Below are 25,078 nucleotides of genomic sequence, written 5' to 3'. Positions count from 1 at the left end.
ATATATTAACATAATTATCCTCCCTCATGATGCCATCTATTTTGTGAAGTTCACCAGTCCCTCCTGCAGCAAAGCACCCCCACAACCTGATGCTGCCACCCCCATGCTTCACGGTCGGGATGGTGTCTTTGGCCTGCAAGCGTTCCCCCTTTCCCTCCAAACATAACAATGGTCATTATGGCCAAAGGGTTCCATTTTTGTTTCATCAGACCAGAGGACATTTCTCCCAAAAGTATGATCTTTGTCCCCATGTGCAGTTGCAAACCGTAGTCTGCCTTTTTTATGGCGGCTTTGGAGCAGTGGCTTCTTCCTTGCTGAGCGGCTTTTCAGGTTATGTCGATATAGGACTCGTTTTACTGTGGATATAGATACTTTTGTACCTGTTTCCTCCAGCATCTTCACAGGGTCCTTTGCTGTTGTTCTAGGATTGATTTCCACTTTTTGCACCAAAGTACGTTCATCTCCAGGAGACAGACGCGTCTCCTTCCTGAGCGGTATGATGGCTGCGTGGTCCCATGGTGTTTATACTTGCGTACTATTGTTTGTACAGATGAACGTGGTATCTTCAGGCATTTGAAAATTGCTCCCAAGGATGAACCAGACTTGTGGAGGTCTACAATTGTCTTTCTGAGTTCTTGGCTGATTTCTTTTGATTTTCCCATGATGACAAGCACATGGGCACTGAGTTTGAAGGTAGGCCTTGAATTACATCCACAGGTACACCTCAAATTGATTTAAACGATGTGAATTAGCCTATCAGAAGCTTCTAAAGCCATTACATAATTTTCTGGAATTTTCCAAGCTGTTTAAAGGCACAGTCAACTTAATGTATGTAAACTTCTGACCCACTGGAATTGTGATTAAGGGAATTATAAGTGAAATAATCTGTCTGTAAACAATTGTTGGAAATATTACTTGTGTCCTGCACAAAGTAGATGTCCTAACCGACCTTCCAAAACTATTGATTGTTAACAAGAAATTTGAGAGTGGTTGAAAAACGAGTTTTAATGACTCCAACCTAAGTGTATGTAAACTTCTGAATTCAACTGTAAATAATTACTGACTAGACCAGAATTGAGTGTTCATTTTGATATTATCTCATTAGGTAACATTGTATTTGGAAAAAATGCATCATAGTCAAACATATAACTAGAGATTTCCTCTCTTTCCTTTCCTTAAAGATTTTTTATTTTATTTATTTTTTATTTCACCTTTATTTAACCAGCTAGGCAAGTTGAGAACAAGTTCTCATTTACATTTGCGACCTGGCCAAGATAAAGCAAAGCAGTTCGACACATACAAAGACACAGAGTTACACATGGAGTAAAACAAACATACAGTCAATAATACAGTATAAACAAGTCTATATACAATGTGAGCAAATGAGGTGAGATAAGGGAGGTAAAGGCAAAAAAAGGCCATGGTGGCAAAGTAAATACAATATACATTTACATTTACATTTAAGTCATTTAGCAGACGCTCTTATCCAGAGCGACTTACAAATTGGTGAATTCACCTTCTGACATCAGTGGAACAGCCACTTTACAATAGTGCATCTAAATCATTTAAGGGGGGGGGGTGAGAAGGATTGCTTTATCCTATCCTAGGTATTCCTTGAAGAGGTGGGGTTTCAGGTGTCTCCGGAAGGTGGTGATTGACTCCGCTGTCCTGGCGTCGTGAGGGAGTTTGTTCCACCATTGGGGGGCCAGAGCAGCGAACAGTTTTGACTGGGCTGAGCGGGAACTGTACTTCCTTAGTGGTAGGGAGGCGAGCAGGCCAGAGGTGGATGAACGCAGTGCCCTTGTTTGGGTGTAGGGCCTGATCAGAGCCTGGAGGTACTGCGGTGCCATTCCCCTCACAGCTCCGTAGGCAAGCACCATGGTCTTGTAGCGGATGCGAGCTTCAACTGGAAGCCAGTGGAGAGAGCGGAGGAGCGGGGTGACGTGAGAGAACTTGGGAAGGTTGAACACCAGACGGGCTGCGGCGTTCTGGATGAGTTGTAGGGGTTTAATGGCACAGGCAGGGAGCCCAGCCAACAGCGAGTTGCAGTAATCCAGACGGGAGATGACAAGTGCCTGGATTAGGACCTGCGCCGCTTCCTGTGTGAGGCAGGGGCGTACTCTGCGGATGTTGTAGAGCATGAACCTACAGGAACGGGCCACCGCCTTGATGTTAGTTGAGAACGACAGGGTGTTGTCCAGGATCACGCCAAGGTTCTTAGCGCTCTGGGAGGAGGAAACAATGGAGTTGTCAACCGTGATGGCGAGATCATGGAACGGGCAGTCCTTCCCCGGGAGGAAGAGCAGCTCCGTCTTGCCGAGGTTCAGCTTGAGGTGGTGATCCGTCATCCACACTGATATGTCTGCCAGACATGCAGAGATGCGATTCGCCACCTGGTCATCAGAAGGGGGAAAGGAGAAGATTAATTGTGTGTCGTCTGCATAGCAATGATAGGAGAGACCATGTGAGGTTATGACAGAGCCAAGTGACTTGGTGTACAGCGAGAATAGGAGAGGGCCTAGAACAGAGCCCTGGGGGACACCAGTGGTGAGAGCGCGTGGCGAGGAGACAGATTCTCGCCACGCCACCTGGTAGGAGCGACCTGTCAGGTAGGACGCAATCCAAGCGTGGGCCGCACCGGAGATGCCCAACTCGGAGAGGGTGGAGAGGAGGATCTGATGGTTCACAGTGTCGAAGGCAGCCGATAGGTCTAGAAGGATGAGAGCAGAGGAGAGAGAGTTAGCTTTAGCAGTGCGGAGCGCCTCCGTGATACAGAGAAGAGCAGTCTCAGTTGAATGACTAGTCTTGAAACCTGACTGATTTGGATCAAGAAGGTCATTCTGAGAGAGATAGCGGGAGAGCTGGCCAAGGACGGCACGTTCAAGAGTTTTGGAGAGAAAAGAAAGAAGGGATACTGGTCTGTAGTTGTTGACATCGGAGGGATCGAGTGTAGGTTTTTTCAGAAGGGGTGCAACTCTCGCTCTCTTGAAGACGGAAGGGACGTAGCCAGCGGTCAGGGATGAGTTGATGAGCGAGGTGAGGTAAGGGAGAAGGTCTCCGGAAATGGTCTGGAGAAGAGAGGAGGGGATAGGGTCAAGCGGGCAGGTTGTTGGGCGGCCGGCCGTCACAAGAAGCGAGATTTCATCTGGAGAGAGAGGGGAGAAAGAGGTCAGAGCACAGGGTAGGGCAGTGTGAGCAGAACCAGCGGTGTCGTTTGACTTAGCAAACGAGGATCGGATGTCGTCGACCTTCTTTTCAAAATGGTTGACGAAGTCATCTGCAGAGAGGGAGGAGGGGGAGGGGGAGGAGGATTCAGGAGGGAGGAGAAGGTGGCAAAGAGCTTCCTAGGGTTAGAGGCAGATGCTTGGAATTTAGAGTGGAAGAAAGTGGCTTTAGCAGCAGAGACAGAGGAGGAAAATGTAGAGAGGAGGGAGTGAAAGGATGCCAGGTCCGCAGGGAGGCGAGTTTTCCTCCATTTCCGCTCGGCTGCCCGGAGCACTGTTCTGTGAGCTCGCAATGAGTCGTCGAGCCACGGAGCGGGAGGGAGGACCGAGCCGGCCTGGAGGATAGGGGACATAGAGAGTCAAAGGATGCAGAAAGGGAAGAGAGGAGGGTTGAGGAGGCAGAATCAGGAGATAGGTTGGAGAAGGTATGAGCAGAGGGAAGAGATGATAGGATGGAAGAGGAGAGAGTAGCGGGGGAGAGAGAGCGAAGGTTGGGACGGCGCGATACCATCCGAGTAGGGGCAGTGTGGGAAGTGTTGGATGAGAGCGAGAGGGAAAAGGATACAAGGTAGTGGTCGGAGACTTGGAGGGGAGTTGCAATGAGGTTAGTGGAAGAACAGCATCTAGTAAAGATGAGGTCGAGCGTATTGCCTGCCTTGTGAGTAGGGGGGAAGGTGAGAGGTTGAGGTCAAAAGAGGAGAGGAGTGGAAAGAAGGAGGCAGAGAGGAATGAGTCAAAGGTAGACGTGGGGAGGTTAAAGTTGCCCAGGACTGTGAGAGGTGAGCCGTCCTCAGGAAAGGAGCTTATCAAGGCATCAAGCTCATTGATGAACTCTCCGAGGGAACCTGGAGGGCGATAAATGATAAGGATGTTAAGCTTGAAAGGGCTGGTAACTGTGACAGCATGGAATTCAAAGGAGGCGATAGACAGATGGGTAAGGGGAGAAAGAGAGAATGACCACTTGGGAGAGATGAGGATCCCGGTGCCACCACCCCGCTGACCAGAAGCTCTCGGGGTGTGCGAGAACACGTGGGTGGACGAAGAGAGAGCAGTAGGAGTAGCAGTGTTGTCTGTGGTGATCCATGTTTCCGTCAGTGCCAAGAAGTCGAGGGACTGGAGGGAGGCATAGGCTGAGATGAACTCTGCCTTGTTGGCCGCAGATCGGCAGTTCCAGAGGCTACCGGAGACCTGGAACTCCACGTGGGTCGTGCGCGCTGGGACCACCAGATTGGGGTGGCCGCGGCCACGCGGTGTGGAGCGTTTGTATGGTCTGTGCAGAGAGGAGAGAACAGGGATAGATAGACACATAGTTGACAGGCTACAGAAGAGGCTACGCTAATGCAAAGGAGATTGGAATGACAAGTGGACTACACTTATCGAATGTTCAGAACGTTAAGCTTACGTAGCAAGAATCTTATTGACTAAAATGATTGAAATGATACAGTACTGCTGGAGTAGGCTAGCTGGCAGTGGCTACGTTGTTGACACTACACTAATCAAGTCGTTCCGTCGAGTGTAATAGTTTCTACAGTGCTGCTATTCGGGGGCTAGCTGGCTAGCTAGCAGTGTTGATTACGTAACGTTACGTTAAAAGAACGACAATAGCTGGCTAGCTAACCTAGAAAATCGCTCCAGACTACACAATAGTCTTAGATACAAAGACGGCTATGTAGCTAGCTAGCTACGATCAAACAAATCAAACCGTTGTACTGTAATGAAGTGAAATGAAAATGTGATACTACCTGTGGAACGAGGCGGAATGTTGACCGGGTTGTTGAAGTTCAATTCGGAAGACGTTGGCTAGCTGTTGGCTAGCTAGCTAGCAGTGACTCCTACGTTAAGGACGACAAATAGCTGGCTAGCTAACCTCGGTAAATTAAGATAATCACTCTAAGTCAACACACTCGAAACTACACAATTACCTTGGATATGAAGACAGCAAAGACAACTATGTAGCTAGCTAACACTACACTAATCGAGTCGTTGAGTGTAATAGTTTCTACAGTGCTAGTGGACGTTAGCTAGCTGCTGTGCTAGTGGACGTTAGCTAGCTGCTGGGCAGAAAGCAGTGTAGACTACGTTAGGACGACGAAATACGATAATTACGCAATTATCTTTGATACAAAGACGGCTATGTAGCTAGCTAAGAAGAAATTGCTAAGATTAGACAAATCAAACCGTTGTACTATAATGAAATGTAATGAAAAGTTATACTACCTGCGGGCCGAAGTGTAGATGCGACCGCTCGCTCCAACCCGGAACCGGAAATGTATATAGCAAGTAAAACACTGGAATGGTAGATTTGCAATGGAAGAATGTGCAAAGTAGAAATAAAAATAATGGGGTGCAAAGGAGCAAAATAAATAAATAAATTAAATACAGTAGGGAAAGAGGTAGTTGTTTGGGCTAAATTATAGTTGGGCTATGTACAGGTGCAGTAATCTGTGAGCTGCTCTGACAGTTGGTGCTTAAAGCTAGTGAGGGCGATAAGTGTTTCCAGTTTCAGAGATTTTTGTAGTTCGTTCCACTCATTGGCAGCAGAGAACTGGAAGGAGAGGCGGCCAAAGAAAGAATTGGTTTTGGGGGTGACTAGAGAGATATACCTGCTGGAGCGTGTGCTACAGGTGGGAGATGCTATGGTGATCAGCGAGCTGAGATAAGGGGGGACTTTACCTAGCAGGGTCTTGTAGATGACATGGAGCCAGTGGGTTTGGCGACGAGTATGAAGCGTGTGATGTCAGTTAGTCAGACCTACAGTAGGGGAGGGGACTTTCCATTTCTTTCAGTGCTGAAATGGTTGGAGACAGGCTTTCATCCGACCCACTGAGGGCCCCTTTCTTGTTATTTTGGATCTCTCACGGGGGCAATCTCAGCTAGCAGCAGACAGACTTGGTCCAATCTCCACTCATTCACACACACACACAATACGCTGCAACGTTCACTGTGACTGTCAATCATACCAGCTTGCATGTTGTGGTGGAGAGGAGTGTGTGTTTGTGTGTGTTAGGTGTGTTTTGACTTACAGTGCCTTCAGAATGTATTCACACCCCTTGACCTTTTCAACATGTTGGACTAAAATGGATTTGTCATTTTTTTGTCAACAATCTACTATGTAATGTGAAAGTGGAAGAAGAATTCTAACATGTCAAAATGTTATGACAAATAAAACACTAATATATCTTCATTAGTTAAGTATTCAACACCCCTGAGTCAATACATTTTACCTTACAATACATACCTTTGGCAGTGATAACAGCTGTGACTCTTTGTGGGTAAGACTGTAAGAGCTTTCCAAACTTGGATTGTGCAACATTCGGCCATTATTATTTTCAAAACAAACCATTTTCAGGTCTTGCCATAGATTTTCAAGCAGATTTAAGTCAAAACTGTAACAGGAACATTCACTGTGTTCTTGGTAAGCAACTCAAGTGTAGATTTGGCTTGTGTTTTGGGTTATTTGGGTTATTGTCCTGCTGGATGGTGAATTAATCTCCCATTGGTTTTCCTCTAGGATTTTGACTGTGCTTAGCTCCATTCCATTTCTTTTTATCCTAAAAAACTCCCCAGTCATTAACGATTACAAGCATACCCATAACATGGTATAGCCACGACTTTGCTTGAAAATATGGAGAGTGGTATTCAGTATTGGATTTGCCCCCAAACATAACACTTTCTATTCAGGACAAAAAGAGAATTGCCTTGCCATATGTTTTGCGGTATTACTTTAGTGCCTTGTTGCAAACAGGGTGCATGTTTTGGAATATTTTTTATTCTGTACATGTTTTGGAATATTTTTATTCTGTACATGCTTCCTTCTTTTCAATTATGTTAGTATTGTGGAGTAACTACAATGCTGTTAATCCATCCTCAGTTTTCCCCTAACACAGCCATTAAACTCCTAAAGTCACCATTGGCCTCATGATGAAATTTCTTTACTGTTTCCTTCCTTTCGGGCTACTGAGTTAGGAAAGACGCATGTATCTTTGTAGTGAATGGGTTTATGATACCCTATCCAAAGTCTAATTAATAACTTCACCATGCTCAAAGGGATATTCAGTGTCTGCTTACATTTTTCTTTACTTCTACCAAATAGTGCCCTTTGCGAGGCATTGGAAAACCTCTGTGGTCTTTGTGGTTGAACCTGTGTTTGAAATTCATTGCTCGACTGAGGGAACTTTTAAACAATTGTATGTGTGGGGTACAGAGATGAGGTAGTCATTCATAAAATAATGTTAAACACTATTATTGCACACCAAGTCCAAATGTTCAGCTTTTCATTTTTTATTAATTTGTAAGAATTCGAAAAACATAATTCTACTTTGACATTGTAGTATTGTGTGACAAAGGTCAGTGACACAAAAGATCTTAAATTCAGGCTGTAATGCAACACAATGTGGAAAAAGTCAAGGGGTGTGACTGCTTTCTGAAAGCACTGTATTTCTTAATTTTGTGCTTTCAATATGTTTTACCCTCTCATTATTTTGGCCATTGATTCATTGCTGTCACTTCGACTATAGGATGGAAAATGAAAATAGTTGCCTTTTAGTATTTGGGCCAATTGGTTTATATTTTCAGAGCTTTAATTGGAACATGTTTTATCGTTTTCATACCGCTTCACATACTACTTTTGCCTTAACCACACAATACTCATATTGGACGCTCTACTAACCTACATCATTTGACTTAGAAACTGCTAAGTTATTTATGTAGCCTAATAGTAACATTAATTACCCATACATCACAATTACATTTTTTGAAAATGGAACACAGAAATATCTCATTTACATTAGTAGTCAAACCTGAGTCAATACTTTAGAAGCACCTTTGGTGGCGATTACAGCTTTGAGTCATCATGGGTATGTCTGTATCAGCTTTGCACATCGGGATTCGGTGATTTTCTCCCATTCTTTGCAGATTTTCTCAAGTTCTGTTAGTTAGATGGGGAGCGGCAGCGAACAGCAATCTTCAAGTCGTTCCACAGATTTTCAATGGGATTCAAGTCTGGGCTTTGGCTGGGCCCTGGACTTTCACATTCTTATTCTGTGTTGCTTTGGCTGTAACCTTGGGGTCATTGTCCTGTTGGAATGTAAATCTATCCCCCATGTCGTTTTCACTCTGAAGCAGGTTCTCATCAAGGATTTGTCTGTATTTGGTTCCATTCATTGTTCCCTCTACCCTTACCAATCTCCTAGTCCCTGCTGCACTGATGCTGCCCCCCCCCCATGCTTCATGGTCGGGATGGTGTTAGCTGGGTGATGAGCTGTGCCTGTTTTTTCCCCAGACATGGTGCTTTGCAGTAAAATGTTTGTCTCATCAGATCACAGAACATTTTGCCTTATGCTCTGTGCCTTTTTCTCAGGAGTGGCTTCCGTCTGGCCACTCTCCCATAAAGGCCAGAATGGTAAAGTGCTGTAGAGATTGTTGTCCTTCTGTTCTCCAGTTCTGTCAGAGAGGTCATTGGATTCTTGGTCACCCTGACCAAGGTCCTTCTTGCTCGGTTGTTCAGTTTGGTCAGATGGTCCGCTCTAGGCAGTCTGGGTAGTTTCATATTTTTTAAATGATGAGACCACTGTGCTCTTGGAAACTTTCAACACACTAGAAATTGATTCATACCCTTCCCCAGATATATGCCTTATCACAATTCTGTCTTGGAGATCTACGGACAGTTCCTTGGACTTCATAGTATAGTTTCTGCTCTAACATGCACTGTCAACTGTGGGACCTTATATAGACACGTGTGTTTCCTTCCAAATTTTATTTTACCACTATTTTACTAGGTAGGTTGACTGAGAACACATTCTCATTTACAGCAACAACCTGGGGAACAGTTACAGGGGAGAGGAGGGGGATGAATGAGCCAATTATACTGTAAATAATGTCCAAACAATTGAATTGGCCACAGGTTGACTCCAATCATGTTGTTGTGACATCTCAAGAAGGATCAATAGCAATGTGTTGTGAATACTTATGTAAATAAGATATTTCTGTATTTAATTTTCAATTCATTTGTTAACCTTTCTGAAAACATGTTTTCACTTTGTCATTATGCGGTATTGTGTGGAGATTGTTCAGAAAAGGGGATAAGTTAAACGGTATGAATACTTTCTGAAGGCTCTGTATCATTAGTCTTTTTTTCTGGATATTTTGCCAAAAATGTAAGTCCCCCCCCAATAACGGAAGGAAACACAGCAACAGATATGACTTGTTCTAGGCTTTTTTTTTTGTCTTTTTTTTTGTTGACGTGTATTGTAACTCGAGCTCCGTCTTGTCTGCTGAGAGGAACCTGTGGTCTGGGTTGTGGTTGACACCTGTGGAACTATTACACTAAACACAAGTTGTCATGACGTCACTGTTCCCATGACAATGATTATATTCTGATCTCTATCAAAGATGGTGAATTTTACTGTGTATGCGGAGAACTACATCAATAGGCAACAATATTCTGCTTTTCAAATCTATAGTTACATGTATGAAAAAAATTATTTTACTACATCTGGCAGGATGTAATTTCCTTTCAAATAATTCACAAGAACATTCGTAACCCTTCGCATACCACAAAACAAATAGACAACTTAGCCTATGTGGTTTGTGTTGAGTAGATATTTATGTTGGCTACGGAGTGCACTGTGAATCTGTTTTTGTGCAAGTGCAAGTGAAGTTGGTGTCCCTCAGCCACAGATAACAGAATGCTGCTGGTTAAAACAGACGAGGCATTAGCTCTCTCTCGCTGTGATAAGCTGACCCCTGCTCTTAACCCCCATACTATTTTTAACCGCCAACCCACTCAGAGAACAACTTATAAATGATGTTCATCTCCTGCTGGTCCCACGGCAAATGCCTTGTCTTTATTGTTCCGTCGTCGCTTATCCTGCCAAAGCTTTGATTCATTTTCTCTTTCACCCTTTTAGCTAAACATATCATGTGAATTTGGAGCTTTGTTCCTGACAGGCCTTGTCTTACCTTGCTCTCACCACAGGCTCCAATCTCTTCCCAGAGGATGCATGCAGTGGAGGAGGAGAGGAATCTGCGGGATTCAAAGACTTTACCTATCCTCTCCGTTTTCTTTCTTTGACTCTTTGCTTTCCTTCCCCCTCCCTACGTTGACCTGTTCTGTCTGTGAGTGTCTGACGCCTCTCATCCTGAACCCACAGCCCAGCCCAGGAGTACCATGAGTAGAGAGTCAAGGCTGAGGAACTGCAGCCCTGGTGTGCAGGTTTATGTTCCAGCCTAGCTCTTAATTGTTTTCAACTTGATTGAGATCTTTTTGGACAATTATGATTAGTTTATTATTTGAGACAGGTGTGCTGAACTGGAAAAAAATGTTGGGTATTTTAAATTGTCACAATTGTTTGTATGTTTTCGTTTGGATTCACAGTCCAGTGTGGAAACTAAGAGTAGCCAGTGAGTGTGTAATAGAAAGTGCAGCGTGCAAGGAAGGCCCCAGGGTTCGGGTCTGGAAGCACGCTTTCCACTGCATCTACAGGCTAGCTCCAGTATTGCAGTTTAGCTGAAATCTAGCCCAAAAAGACAATTCCCATAGATGAACCCAGAGAAGTCCAATTTGAAAATTTGCAATACCATGTAGTGGTTTCTGTTACAGCAACACAGATCTACATATCCTCAACACTACCAAACAGAAGTTAAATGTACAGAAGTCAAACGCTAAGTACATGCATTAACACAACAGGCACATTTCCAGACCACATTAAAATATCACGACTGATATGACTAGAGCACTGCGACACACCTCTTGCCCCCATCCTACAGAGGGGGAGAGAGAGAAAGAGAGAAAGAGAGCTTGGCTATCATCTTTGTCTTCCCCCTCTTCCTCCTCCTAATACTGGGGACAGCTTCTAAGTAATGTTGTTGTCTGGCTGAGGTGAGATGTTCACAGAACTGTCTGATGGGCTGTGGAGATAAACGGTTCACACTCAGCCTCCTGCATGTCACAGAGTCTACTGTAATTAGTGGCTGTGGAAACTGTGGGGAAATGTTTTTATTTGACCAAAAAAACTAAACATGCAATGCATTTAAAATTCCTTGAGGATAACACAAAAACATTTAAAAACGTATTTCCATTGTTATCCTCTTGTTGATTTGATCACGAGCGCCTTTGGAATTGTTTGCTTTCCATCCGAGTGTTGATGGTTTGATTGAGAATGGGTGGCCAGGGTGAACATGCATTGTGTTATCAGTCATGGAACAAAAAAATCATAATTGAAAACATTTAAAGACCTTTTTGAAGAGGATAAGGAGGATTTTTATGTCGATGTATGATTACTATCATACTCATTCACATTAGGATAAAAATGCCTTAGTGATTTTACAGCTTTGAGCACAATTGTAGGTAGCATCTGCTTGTGCAGCCATATCACAGTGGTTGTGCCTGAAATCTGTCTTGCCTACTACTTATTTAAACTGCATACTGTGTACTCATTTTACTACATACTATTTAGAACATACTGTTTCGTGAAAACGTATGCAGTAAGCAACAAATACTAACATACTACTACTACTACTCATCCATATTGAGAAGGTGTCACCTGAATGTGCAATTGCGCTTTTCCCAGTGCTTAATTTGAGCTGGATCCTGCACCTCTCGATTTTGGACTGTTTCTTTCCAGAACCAATTTGAGATTCACTTTTTATGATCTCTCTATGCTGTGATAGACGTGAGCCTACAACTCTCATCTCTACAGCGTTGCACTTCATCATTTATTTCCTTATAGAATCATAGCCGCGTGAAGGGTTCTGGAGAAACTGCAGGACCCGTGATAAATTGAAGTAAATTTGCTAAAGTTATAGAGTTACTGCTATCTGTTCAGAAAGAAATGAAATAATTTAGAATAGCCTACTACATCATGAAAATGCCTATAATTAGCCACAGAGGATCAATAGCTTCTTAAAAAATTGCCTAGCTGTGAATTCGATCATATATATTTGAGGTTGTACAAAAAATGGAATCTTAGCATATCGATAATCTTGTTCCCAGACTCACTTCCACCCCAATTGTGAGGAGAAACTGGTGGACCAATGCGTCAGACTTGGCCTTTGTTAGCCAATAAGAAAGACTTGTGAAACTCCTGCCATGATAGGAATTGGTTTATTCGGCTAAATCTAATAACCAATAATAATCCACAACACCTTCCCTCACTTGTCTTGTACACCTCTGTCATATCGGTCCAAAATCTTGGCATTAAAGATATTGTGTTTGTAACTCTTATTGGGATAGTATTCCCCACAAGCGCAACACACATCGACCACCGATTTAAAGGGTGTAGTCATTCTTCTCTTAAGTGAAGCCATAGCTAGCTATGGTAGGGCCTGTAGTTTTGTCTCTCTTTGAGGCCAAGGGGAATGCTTTTGCTAGCACACCACAAGTTCCTGAACCAAGCCTTGTAGTCATATGATTCGCAAAAAGCAAATAACAAATACTTTACTCAGTAGGTTCCCTCCCATAACATTCTATAGTCACTCCCACAGCCATATGTCTCATATCAGTGGTGCTGTGATGGAGAGCAAACTTTTCACTCGCAGACTGTCCAGTCTGCTCAGGTCAGGTGATTGAAAATCTTGAGAGCAGAAGTTAGGGGAGCTTTGATACAACAAAGCGTCAATATGAAATCAAAATGGTTTGTGTCCTATCCCATTGACCCCTAATTTTGAGGGGTCATTTTGCCCCTAATACTGGTATTTGTGAGCGAAGAAGAGAGCCTCGTCACACGTCGAATCACTGCAAGGTTATTGTGCCTTTGTTTACCTCTAACACGAACACATTTTCCCCCTACTACCAGCCTTTGGTGGGGGGGGTTAACAAGGTGGGCATCAAGTATCTGGGGAGACCCCTGTGTGTGGGTACAGATGACCTTTTATAGGCAGAAGAGCAGGAATACACTGTAGCATCATGGGTACTACAGGAAGGCAGTGGGAGGCATGGGAAAATATTAAATATGACCTTTGACTGGTGAGGCATCACACGTCAGAATATGAGCCACCTCTGAGTTAGGTGGAGGTGTCTTGATGTGGTTGATACTGCTTCAGTAGCTGAGACTGTGTCCTTCTGTGGGGACTAGTGACAGTAGCTCAGATTTTGAGTGTGTGTTTGTGAATCTAACGTTCAGGATACAGAGAGTTTTTTTAGGAGCAGAGGGCAGGTGCCTTCACATGTTTGTGCCTGCATACAGAGGGTTCAGGAGTGTTTATCTGCAGAGTAAGGGGGGCTGGTGTGTGTGTGGAGTGTCGTGTATGTGTCGGGAGATTTTTTTAGGGTAGCATGCCATGTGTACCAGTGCTCTCTTCGCTTGGCTCTTGTCTATGCTGGTGCTCTGCTCCGAAGCTAGGAAAGACTATCCAAAGAAGACCAAAGAAAGAAGAATACCATTAGATCATCAAAAGTCCATTAGAGAAGGTAAGAGGTGCTTTACTGTAAACTATCAGGTTACTGTTCATAATTAGCATTTTATGATGAAAATATTCACACATTGGTGCCACTCTATACTGTGCCATGGTAAGAATCAGCTATGGTCTTTAGGAATAATGTGCACAGTAGTTAACACAAAATTAGTTACCTGCAAAATATATCAGGTTGCCAGAGCAAACCATCTCCAGACAAAATACACAAGTCTGTTTTCCAAAACTCTTTAGGAGTTCCTTTCCCCCTCTCGTTCATGATCGTGGATTGCATACCTGGGCTCAAATAGCATACAGTTTCTTTCAAATACTGTATCTTTGCTGTGCTTGATTGAACTTGCCTGGCGCAATGGAATCAATGTAATAGTCCCAAACGTGCAAGGCTCAACACGCTCAAAATATTTGAAAGAAAACAAATGATATTTGCACTTAGCGTAAATGTATGTCAAAAACAGCAGAGTTCTAGGATCCCAAGGCAAACACAGCCACAGAGACAGGTATGTACAATGAAAAAGGTTATTTATTAAAGGTTCATGATTGCAAAGTGACAACTCACTGGGCACAGACATCATTTCAATGTCTAGTTTTGATTTACATTTGGTTGTCAACTAACATGAATTCAATATGAAATCAACAAAAAAATGTCACCATGTCTTTAGATTTTGGTTAAAAGTTGGGTGAAAAAAATCCCCAAATCCTTTACGTTAGTGGTAGTGTATCGCTACTCTGAATAGCTTGTTCCATCTCATCCCACAGATGATCAATTAGATTGAGATCTGGTAACCTGGCAGGTCACTGCATTAAGCTGAATTCACTGTCATGGGGCATTATCCTGTTGAAAAAAAATCAATTTGCAGATGGATACACTGCTGCCATGAAGGAATGCACCTGATTGGCAATGATTTTCAGATATCCTGTGGCATTCAAAACGTTGTTCAACTTTTATCAAAGGCCCAATGTGTGCCATGAAAACACACCCCACACCATCACACCACCACCACCAGCCTGCAATGTTGACAGGTGGCATGATGTATGCACCTACCTCATGTGGGTTTCTCCATACTCTAGTCCTCACATCAGCGTGAAACAGCAGGAACCGGGATTCATCAGACTAGGCAATGTTTTTCCAATTCTCCAGTGTCCAACGTTTTCGTTCGTTAGCCCACTGCAACCGCAATTTCTTGATTTTTGCTGAAAGTGGAAATCTGCTAGGTCGTCAGCTGCCATAACCCATTCAAGTCAAGGTACGATGAGTTGTGCATTCATTTATGGGTCTTTGGGCACCAGTGATGTACTGGACTGTCAGTTGACTGTCTGTAGCCCGTCTGTTTCTCTGCACAATGTGTCAGCCTCCTTTCATCAATGACCCACTTTTGACCACTGGCCTGCCGTTGACTGGATGTCCTTTGTGTGGTGGACCATTCTTGATACACACGGGAAACTGTTGAAAAACCCAGCAGCACCTGGCACCTACTACCATACCCCGTTCAAAGGCCCTTACATCGTTTGTCTTTCCCATTCACCCTCTGAATGGCACACATACAAAATCCATGTCTCAATTGTCTCAAGGCTTAAAAATCCTGTCTTCTCCCCTTCAGCTACACTAATTTGAAGTGGATTTAACAGGTGACATCAATAAGGGATCATAGCTTTTATCTGGATTCACCTATGTATATGCCATGGAAAGAGCATTCCTAATGGTTTTGTACACTCAGTGTATTGTACCAGTCAAAAGTTTTTCTTTATTTTTTACTATTTTCTACATTGTAGAAAACTATGAAATAACACATGGAATCATGTGACCTGGCCTCCACAATCACCCGACCTCAACTCACCTGAGGCAGCACTCCATCACTCTCCTTCTTGGTCAAATAGACCGAAACCATGCTGGAGGTGTGTTGGGTCATTGTCCTGTTGAAAACAAATTATAGTCCCACTAAGCGCAAACCAGATGGGATGGCGTATATCTGCAGAATGTTGTGGTTGCCATGCAGGTTAAAGTGTGCCTTGATTTCATAATAAATCACTGAGTGTCACCAGCAAAGCACCCCCACACCATCACACCTCCTCCTCCATGCTTCACGTGGGAACCACACATGTGGAGATCATCGGTTCACCTACTCTGCATCTCATCAAAGACAGAGCGGTTGGAACCAAAAATCTCAAAATTGGACTCATCAGACCAAAGGACAGATTTCCACCGGTCTAAATGTCCATTGCTGTTTCTTGGACCAAGCAAGTCTCTTCTTAATATTGGTGTCCTTAAGTAGTGGTTTCTTTGCAGAAATTCTACCATGATTCCTGTAGTCTCCTCTGAACAGTTGATGTTGAGATGTGTCTGTTACTTGAACTCTGAAGCATTTATTTGGGCTGCAATTTCTGAGGCTGAACTTATTCTCTGCAGCAGAGCTAACTCTGGGTCTTCCTATCCTGTGTTGGTCCTCATGAGAGTTAGTTTCATCATAGCGCTTGATGGATTTTGTGACTGCACTTGAAGAAACTTTCAAAGTTCTTGAAGTTTTCCAGATTTACTGACATTCATGTCTTAAAGTAATGATGAACTGTCGTTTTTCTTTGCTTATTTGAGCTGTTCTTGCCATAATATGGACTAGCAGGACAACTTCTGGTGAAACGGGAAGGCGAGCAATTCAAATATATAATCATAAAAATGATGGATAGTAAACATTTAGGTTTATACAAGTGTCTTATATCGTTAAAAGCTTAAATTCTTGTTAATCTAACTGCACAGTCCGATGTACAGTAGCCATTACTGCGAAAGCATGCCCTGCGATTGTTTGAGGACGGCGCCCTACATACAAATATTTTTCCACCGGCACAGGTTTCATAAATTCACAAACAGCGATTAAATATTCACTTACTTTTTTAAAATCTTCCTCTGATTTGCATCCAAAGGGTCCCAGCTATAACATGTTATGTTGTTTTGTTAGATAAAATCATTTTTATATCCCAAAACGTCTGTTTAGTTGGCACCATCGATTTGAGTAATCCACTTGTTCAACATGAAGAGAAAGGAATCCTAAAATCTACCGTTAAACTTTGTTAACCTGTAGTGACACCCCATCCCGTGAACGGGACTGTTGTCATCACTTGACACTAATTAGCATAACGCAACGGAAATAAATCTTCCTAGAAAATCTTCCTATTCATGAACATCACAAGTGAAATATATTGGAACACAGCTTAGCCTTTTGTTAATCACCCTGTGATATCAGATTTTCAAAATATGCTTGACAGCCAATGCTAGACAAGCATTTGTGTAAGTTTATCATAGCCTAGCATAGCATTATGCCTTGCTAGCAGCAGGCAACCTTGTCACGGAAATCAGAAAAGCAATCAAATTAAATCGTTTACCTTTATGTCAAGTCCTAGCTGATGCACCCCTAATTACAAATCATTTGCAGACTGCAAATGGACCGCAAGAAGCCCAAACAGATACAATTTTTTTAACTTCTTCAGGATAGGGTTCTTTTTTCTCAATTTCTGCCTGACTGACATGCCCAAAGTAAACTGCCTGTTGCTCAGGCCCTGAAGCATATATAATAGAATTGGTACCATTGGAAAGAAAACACTTTGAAGTTTGTAGAAATGTTAAATGGAGGTGGAAACATCATTCTTTGGGGATGCTTTTCTGCAAAGGGGACAGGACGACTGCACCGTATTGAGGGGAGGATGGAGGGGGCCATGTATCACGAGATCTTGGCCAACAACCTCCTTCCCTCAGTGAGAGCATTGAAGATGGGTCGTGGCTGGGTCTTCCAGCATGACAACGATCCGAAACACACAGCCAGGGCAACTAAGGAGTGGCTCCGTAAGAAGCATCTCAAGATCCCAAGTTGGCCTAGCCAGTCTCCAGACCTGAACCCAATAGAACATCTTTGGAGGGAGCTGAAAGTCTGTATTGCCCAGCGACAGCCCCAAAACCTGAAGGATCTGGAGAAGGTCTGTATGGAGGAGTGGGCCAAAATCCCTGCCGCAGTGTGTGCAAACCTGGTCAAGAACTACAGGAAACGTATGATCTCTGTAATTGCAAACAAAGGTTTCTGTACCAAATATTAAGTTCTGCTTTTCTGATGTATCAAATACTTATGTCATGCAATAAAATGCAAATTAATTACTTAAAAATCATACAATGTGATTTTCTGGAATTTTGTTTTAGATTCCGTCTCTCACAGTTGAAATGTACCTATGATATAAATTACAGACCTCTACATGCTTTGTAAGTAGGAAAACCTGCAAAATCGGCAGTGTATCAAATACTTGTTCTCCCCACTGTATAAAGATAGAAATATCACATTTACATAAGTATTCAGACCCTTTACTCTGTACTTTGTTGAAGCATCTTTGGCAGTGATTTCAGCCTCAAGTCTTCTTGGGAATGATGTTACTAGCTTGGCACACCTGTATTTGGGGTGTTTCTCCCATTCTTCTCTGCAGATCCTCTCAAGCTCTGTCAGGTTGGATGGGGAGCGTCAGCTGCACAGCTGTTTTCAAGTCTCTTCAGAGATGTTGATTGGTCTCTGGCTAGGCTACTCAATGACATTCAGGACATTCAAGGCCATTCAAGGACATTTATTCTCCCGAAGCCACTCCTGCATTGTCTTGGCTGTGTGCTTAGGGTCCTTTTGGAAGGTTAATCTTCACCCGTCTGAGGTCCTGAGTGCTCTGGAGAAGGTTTTCATCACGGACCTCTCTGTACTTTGCTCCGTTCACCTATCCCTTGATCTTGACTAGTCTCCCAGTCCCTACTGCTTAAAAACATCCCCACGGCATGATGCTGCCACCACCATGCTTCACTGTAGGGATGGTGCCAGGTTTCCTCCAGATGTGAAGCTTGGCAAAGAGTTCAATCTTGTTCAATCTTGGTTTCATCAGACCAGAGAATCTTGTGTCTCATCGTCAGAGTCCTTTGCGTGCCTTTTGGCCAACTCCAAGTGGGCTGTCATGTGCCTTTTACTGAGGAGTGGCTTCTGTCTGGCCACTCTACCATAAAGGTCTGATGGGTGGAGTGCTGCAGAGATGTTTGTCCTTCTGGAAGGGTCTCCCACTTCCACAGAGGAACTCTGTCAGAGTGATCATTGGGTTCTTGGTCACCTCCCTGAACAAGGCCCTTCTCCCCCGATTTCTCAGCTTGGTCAGGCGGCCAGCTCTAGGAAGACTTTTGGTGTTTCCCAACTTCTTCCATTTAAGAATGATGGAGGCCACTGTGTTCTTGGGGACCTTCAATGCTGCAGAAATTCTTTAGTACTCTTCCCCAGATCTGTGCCTCGACACAATCCTGTCTCTGAGCTCTACGGACAGTTCCTTTGAGCTCATGGCTTAGTTTTTGCTTTGACTTGCACTGTCAACTGTGGGACCTTATATAGACAGTTATGTGCCTTTCCAAATCATGTCTAATCAACAAGAATTTACCCCAGGTGGATTCCAATCGAGTTGTAGAAAGATCTCAAGTATGATCAATGAAAACAGGATGCACCTGAGCTCAATTTCGAGACTCATAGCAAAGTGTCTGAATACTTATGTAAATATGGTATTCATGTTTTTCATATTTAATAAATTTGCAAACATTTCTATAAACCTGTTTTTGCTTTGTATTGTGTGTAGATTGATAAGGATTTTTGTATTTAGTACATTTTAGAATAAGGTAATAATGTAGATGACAGAAAAGTTTTTACATACTCCAAGATAGTGCCAAACAGCATCCGCCAGTGCAGAAGGAGGGTGATAAATCCCTGCTACAAACAAGTGCGTACAAACAAGGCCTCTATAACCAAACATTCAAATCTGTTGGGAATAGTGACACTTAGGGAACATTATGCTACAAGTGTAGCACGTATATAGCCATCCCTCCCTTCTTTTGTCAGCCTATCACATCTGAAAATGTTGCAATGTCCATTTCATTGTTGTTTTCCATGATTGAGCCGTTTAGCTAGGTCTCTGTGAGAACCAGAATGTCAGGGTTTGTGTCATGCACCCAGACATCCAGAAGGTCCATATTTGACATCAAGCGTTGTACGTTTATGTGTAAAAACCCTTCAACATTGTTTTACTTAGTTACTTTACACCACTGCCACATCCACATGGTACGAGTGGTAACTGAATGGTTTAATGAGCATAAAAAAAAGCACACAGCTCTCTATAAAAGCACACACCCGATAAAAAAACTAACTGTTTTTGCTCTGTCATTATGGGGTATTGTGTGTACATTGATGAGGGAAAAAACAATTTAATCAATTTTAGAATGAGGATGTAACTTAACAAAATGTGGAAAAAGTCAAGAAGTCTGAATACTTTCCGAAGGTACTGTATATGGCTTTCTTTACTTTTTTGCAAGCAATTATTTAATAACAACAATCGGGTGGGCTTTGATAATGTATTATAATATATGTTATGTCTCTATATGAAGGGCATTTTTTACATTTTTACATTTTTGATTAAAAAATGGCTGCCATTTATCAGGATCATTACCATATGACAATTAGACATTAGGGGGTCACACATGGTTATGACAAGTCTTACAATGCATAGCCAAACCACAGCATAATGACATAATAATGCATTCATTTTTTCTCATATCCTAAATTAATATATTATTTCTTACGGATCCTATCCATAACACTGGACTGTTGAGGCCTCATCCAAACTGACAGGGTATTAAAGCTATTTGGGACCTTAACCTTTTTATAAAACCCTAAAAGTGACTGACAACATTTTTTCCCCAGCTATAAACCCAAACAAAATTTGTTTGGACCTATCTGACAGCTCTGATGTTGTCTTTGTGTCGTGGAGGAACCCTAACCGTGTAGTAGGAGACCACTGCTATGAGAGCACACTACAATACAGGAACCACTGTGACACGGACTGGCAGGTACAGAACTTTCAATGCTCTTCTAAGTTCCTACAGAGAGAAACTATTTTAGGACGCATGTTAGCTATAGTAGGATAATAGCTAAAGAAAGTAAAATGGTTGCTACCATAGAAACAGAAGGTTGCTGTCTGCTCCTTTTTCTCAGTCCCTAATAAACGGTCAGTCACAGGTGCATAGGTTTCGAACAGAAAGATAAATACCCACATACTGCCAAAGGGTTTAAAAAAATCCAATATAGAGGCTCAGATATCTTGCCATTGCCAGTTTACATAAAGATGTGGAAACAGATTATATTGATACTAACAGATACTAGATATGAATTGCAGTTCATTCGGAAAGTATTCAGACCCCTTGACTTTTTCCACATTTTGTTACGTTGCAACCTTATTCAAAAATTATCTGATAAATCTAAACACAATACCCCATAATGACAATGCAAAAACAGATTTTAAGAAATTTTCCCAAATGTATTAAACATAAAACTGAAAAATCTTATTTACATAAGTATTCAGATTCAAAATTGAGCTCAGGTACATTCTGTTTCCATGATCGTCCTTGAGATGTTTCTACAATTTGATTGGAGTCCACCTGGGGTAAATTCAATTGATTGGACATGATTTGGAAAGGAACATACCTCTCTATATAAGGTCCCACAGTTGACAGCGCATGTCAGAGCAAAAACCAAGCCATGAGGTGAAAGGAATTATCTGTAGAGCTCGGAGACAGGACTGTGTCGAGACACAGATCTCGGAAAGGTTAGCAAAAAACGTCTGCAGTATTGAATATCCCAAAGAACACAGTGACCTCCATCATTTTTAAATGGAATAAGTTTGCAACCACAAAGACTCTTTCTAGAGCTGGCCGCCTGGCCAAACTGAGCCATCGGGGGTGAAGGGCCTTGGACAGGGGGCTGACAAAGAACCCAATGGTCACTCTGACAGAGATCCAGAGTTTCTCTGTGGATATGGGAGAACCTTCCAGAAGGACAACCATCTCTGCAGCACTCCACCGATCTGGCATTTATGGTAGAGTGGCCAGACGGAAGCCACTCCTCAGTAAAAGGCACATGACAGCCCGCTTGAAGTTTTCCAAAAGACACGTAAAGGACTTTCAGACCATGAGAAACACGATTCTCTGGTCTGATGAAACCAATATTGAACTATTTTGCCTGAATGCCAAATGTCACTTCTGGAGGAAACCTGGCACCATCTTTACGGTGAAGCATGGTGGTGGCAGCATCATGCTGTGAGAATGTCCTTCAGCGGCTGGGACTGGGAGACTAGTCAGGATTGAGGGAAAGATGAACAGAGCAAAGCTGAGAGAGATCATTGATGAATACCTGCTCCAGAGCACTCAGGACCTCAGACTGGGGGCGAATTTTCACCTTCCAATAGGACAACGACCCTAAGCACACAGCCAAGATAATAGAAGAGTGGCTTCGGGAGAAGTCTCTGAATGTTCTTGAGTAGCCCAGCCAGAGCGCGGACTTGAACCAGATCGAACATCTTTGAAGAGACTTGAAAATAGCTGTGCAGCGACGCTCCCCATTCAAGCTGACAGAACTTGAGAGGATCTGCAAAGAAGAATGGGAGAAACTACATACACTCCCCAAATACAGTGCCTTGCAAAAGTATTCACCCCCTTGGCATAATTCCTATTTTGTTGCCTTACAAACCCAAATTAAAATAGATTTTGGTTGGTTGGTATCATTTCATTTACACAACATGCCTACCACTTAGAATATGCTAAATATTTTTTATTGTCAAACAAACAAGAAATAAGACAAAAAAATGGAAAACTTGAGCCTGCATAACCATCCACCACCCCAAAGTCAATATTTTGTAGAGACACCTTTTGCAGCAATTACAGCCGCAAGACTCTTGGGGTATGTCTCTATATGCTTGGCATATCTAGCCACTGGGGTTTTTGCCCATTCTTCAAGTCAAAACTGCTCCAGCTCCTTCAAGTTGGATGGGTTCCGCTGGTGTACAGCAATCTTTATGTCATACCACAGATACAGAGGTCTGTATTTTGACTAGGCCATTCCAAGATATTTAAATGTTTCCCCTTAAACCTCTCGAGTGTTGCTTTAGCAGTATGCTTAGGGTCCTTGTCCTGCTGGAAGGTGAACCTCCATCCCAGTCTCAAATCTCTGGAAGACTGAAACAGGTTTCCCTCAAGAATGTCCCTGTATTTAGCGCTGCCCAGTCCCTGTCGATGAAAAACATCACCACAGCATGATGCTGCCACCACCATGCTTCACTGTGGGGATGGTGTTCTCGGGGTGATGAGAGGTGTTGGGTTTGTGCCAGACATAGCATTTTCCTTATGTTTGGTCAGTCTTTTGGCGAACCCCACATGCCTTTTGGCGAACACCAAATGTGTTTGCTTATTTTTTTCTTAAAGAAATGGCTTTTTCTGTCCACTCCTCCGTAAAGCCCAGCTCTGTGGAGTGTACGGCTTAAAGTGGTCCTATGAACAGACACTCCAATCTCTGCTGTGGAGCTTTGCAGCTCCTTCAGGGTTATCTTTGGTCTCTTTGTTGCCTCTGATTAATGCCCTACTTGCCTGGTCCTTGTGTTTTTGTGGGTGGCCCTTCCTTGGCAGGTTTTTTGTGCTGCCATATTCTTTACATGTTTTATTAATGGGTTAAATGGTGCTCCGTGGGATGATCGAAGTTTTGGATATTTATTTATAACCCAACCCTAATCTGTACTTCTCCACAACTTTGTCCCTGACCTGCTTGGAAAGCTCCTTGGTCTTCATAGTGCCGCTTGCTTGGTGGTGCCCCTTGCTTTGTGGTGTTGCAGACTCTTAGGACTTTCAGAACAGGTGTATATATACTAAGATCATGTGGCAGATCAGGTTGCACACAGGTGGACTTTATTTCATTTGTTTTGTGACTTCTGACGATAATTGGTTGCACCAGATCTTATTTAAGAGCTTCATAGCAAAGGGGGTGAATACATATGCACACACCTCTTTTCTCTTTTTTTATTTTTTGAATTTTTTGAAACAAGTTATTTTATTTTATTTCACTTCACCAATTTGGACTATTTTGTGTATGTCCATTACATGAAATCCAAATAAAAATCCATTTAAATTACAGGCTGTAATGCAACAAAATAGGAAAAACGCAAGGGGGTGAATACTTTTGCAAGGCACCGTGCATGGCTGTAATTTAACAAAATTTGGGAAAAGTCAGGGAGTCTGAATATTTTTCGAATGCACTGTATATTACTGTGTTTGATTCTGAACAGGTTGTTGTATTGAAGGAGTTCTCCTACCAGGTGGACAAGCCAGACAGGAAGAGGAGATATTACTTCAGGATACGGATGAGATACGACTGTCTGTTTGGTGACCTGAAGACTTGGAGTGGATGGACACCAACTAGATACTGGAGAAATGAGACCGAGACAGGTAGAGCGATTCGTTCTGCCTTTGGCTTTCTATATTCCATTCCTTCTCCCCCTCACTTTCCTTTTATTTCTCACTCTCTCACATTTAACCATAGGTCAATTGTTTAGCCCATTAACAAAATAAGGGAACAGTAGTATATTTGATGAATGAGGCTAAAATGACTTTTTCAAATACTCGTACTCTTTCTGTCAACAGGTCCCTGTGCCACAGAGATAAATGCCATTGTTTATGTTGTGACCATTTTACCTTTGTTGATATGTTTCCTGCTGATAGTCACTTTCTCACAGAAAAGGCAAGTGGTAAAGTCTATTCTATTCTGCAATGATATGCTAACGATTAAAGAGCAATTTAGAATTGTGTAGATCCTGAGTAGGTCATACATACATATAATCATAATGCAATAATTGTTTGCCAATAGGGTCAGAAGACTCTTCCTACCTCACATTCCAGACCCCAAACACACCTGTGAAACTCTCTTCAGTATGGACCAGTTTCAGGTAACAGACTGAAGTTATATTCATAGTTGATAATATAGTTTGGTAAACACTTACTTTACCTTTACTTTGAGGGGTATACATAAAGTAGTCATAAAACCTGTATGAACAAGGTATTCTTCACAATACATCTATTTAACACCATTCATATGGAGTTTTAGTTCTACAGAGTTGCACAAGAGTTGTAGCGACCTACAGTACCTCAATTAACCTCTTACCTTTCTATCTCTCTGTTGGCAGTGGCACAGTACTTTCACAGAGCCCAGTGTGGAATGTGAGACAGTTGACATAGAAATTGTCAGCACAGCAAAGACTGAGGAGGAAGAGGAAGAAGAAGCAGAGAGGGAAGATGGACAAGCTGAAGAAGAATCCACTCATATTGACCCAGTTTCTCATCTAACAGACCTAGGCCTCCAGAGCTACCCTGACTTGGAGGTCAATGGAACGTACGTGTTCTGGTGAGGGACGGACCAAGATCTTCATTTCATTTTTAATTAAATTAACATTACTGAAATTGTGCTGATGAGGTGCTTGTGACGATGATGGCCTTGGACCAATGATGTACTGTATATGACTGTATGTGACATGATTCAACCAAAGGACTTGAAATTTTGCACACTGTTGTCTTTTTTGCACACTTGTAA

The 25,078-nt window shown here is 42.7% G+C and overlaps 1 protein-coding gene across 1 annotated transcript; it reads left to right on the top strand.

The window, feature by feature from the left end:
* The first annotated feature begins 13,276 nt into the window (after window positions 1-13,276).
* Window positions 13,277-24,302, top strand: crlf2 (cytokine receptor like factor 2). The gene is made up of 4 exons (XM_064944873.1): window positions 13,277-13,632; window positions 20,375-20,520; window positions 23,796-23,940; window positions 24,136-24,302. Exons 1-4 carry the CDS (start codon window positions 13,503-13,505, stop codon window positions 24,300-24,302), a joined length of 588 nt encoding a protein of 195 aa, XP_064800945.1. The 5' UTR covers window positions 13,277-13,502.
* The last annotated feature ends 776 nt before the right edge of the window (window positions 24,303-25,078 follow it).

This window comes from Oncorhynchus masou, chromosome 29 (assembly GCF_036934945.1).
Source record: "Oncorhynchus masou masou isolate Uvic2021 chromosome 29, UVic_Omas_1.1, whole genome shotgun sequence".
Taxonomy (NCBI): Eukaryota; Metazoa; Chordata; class Actinopteri; order Salmoniformes; family Salmonidae; genus Oncorhynchus; species Oncorhynchus masou.
Note: the sequence above shows the minus strand (reverse complement) of the source record. Positions and strands in the feature narration are given on the sequence as shown.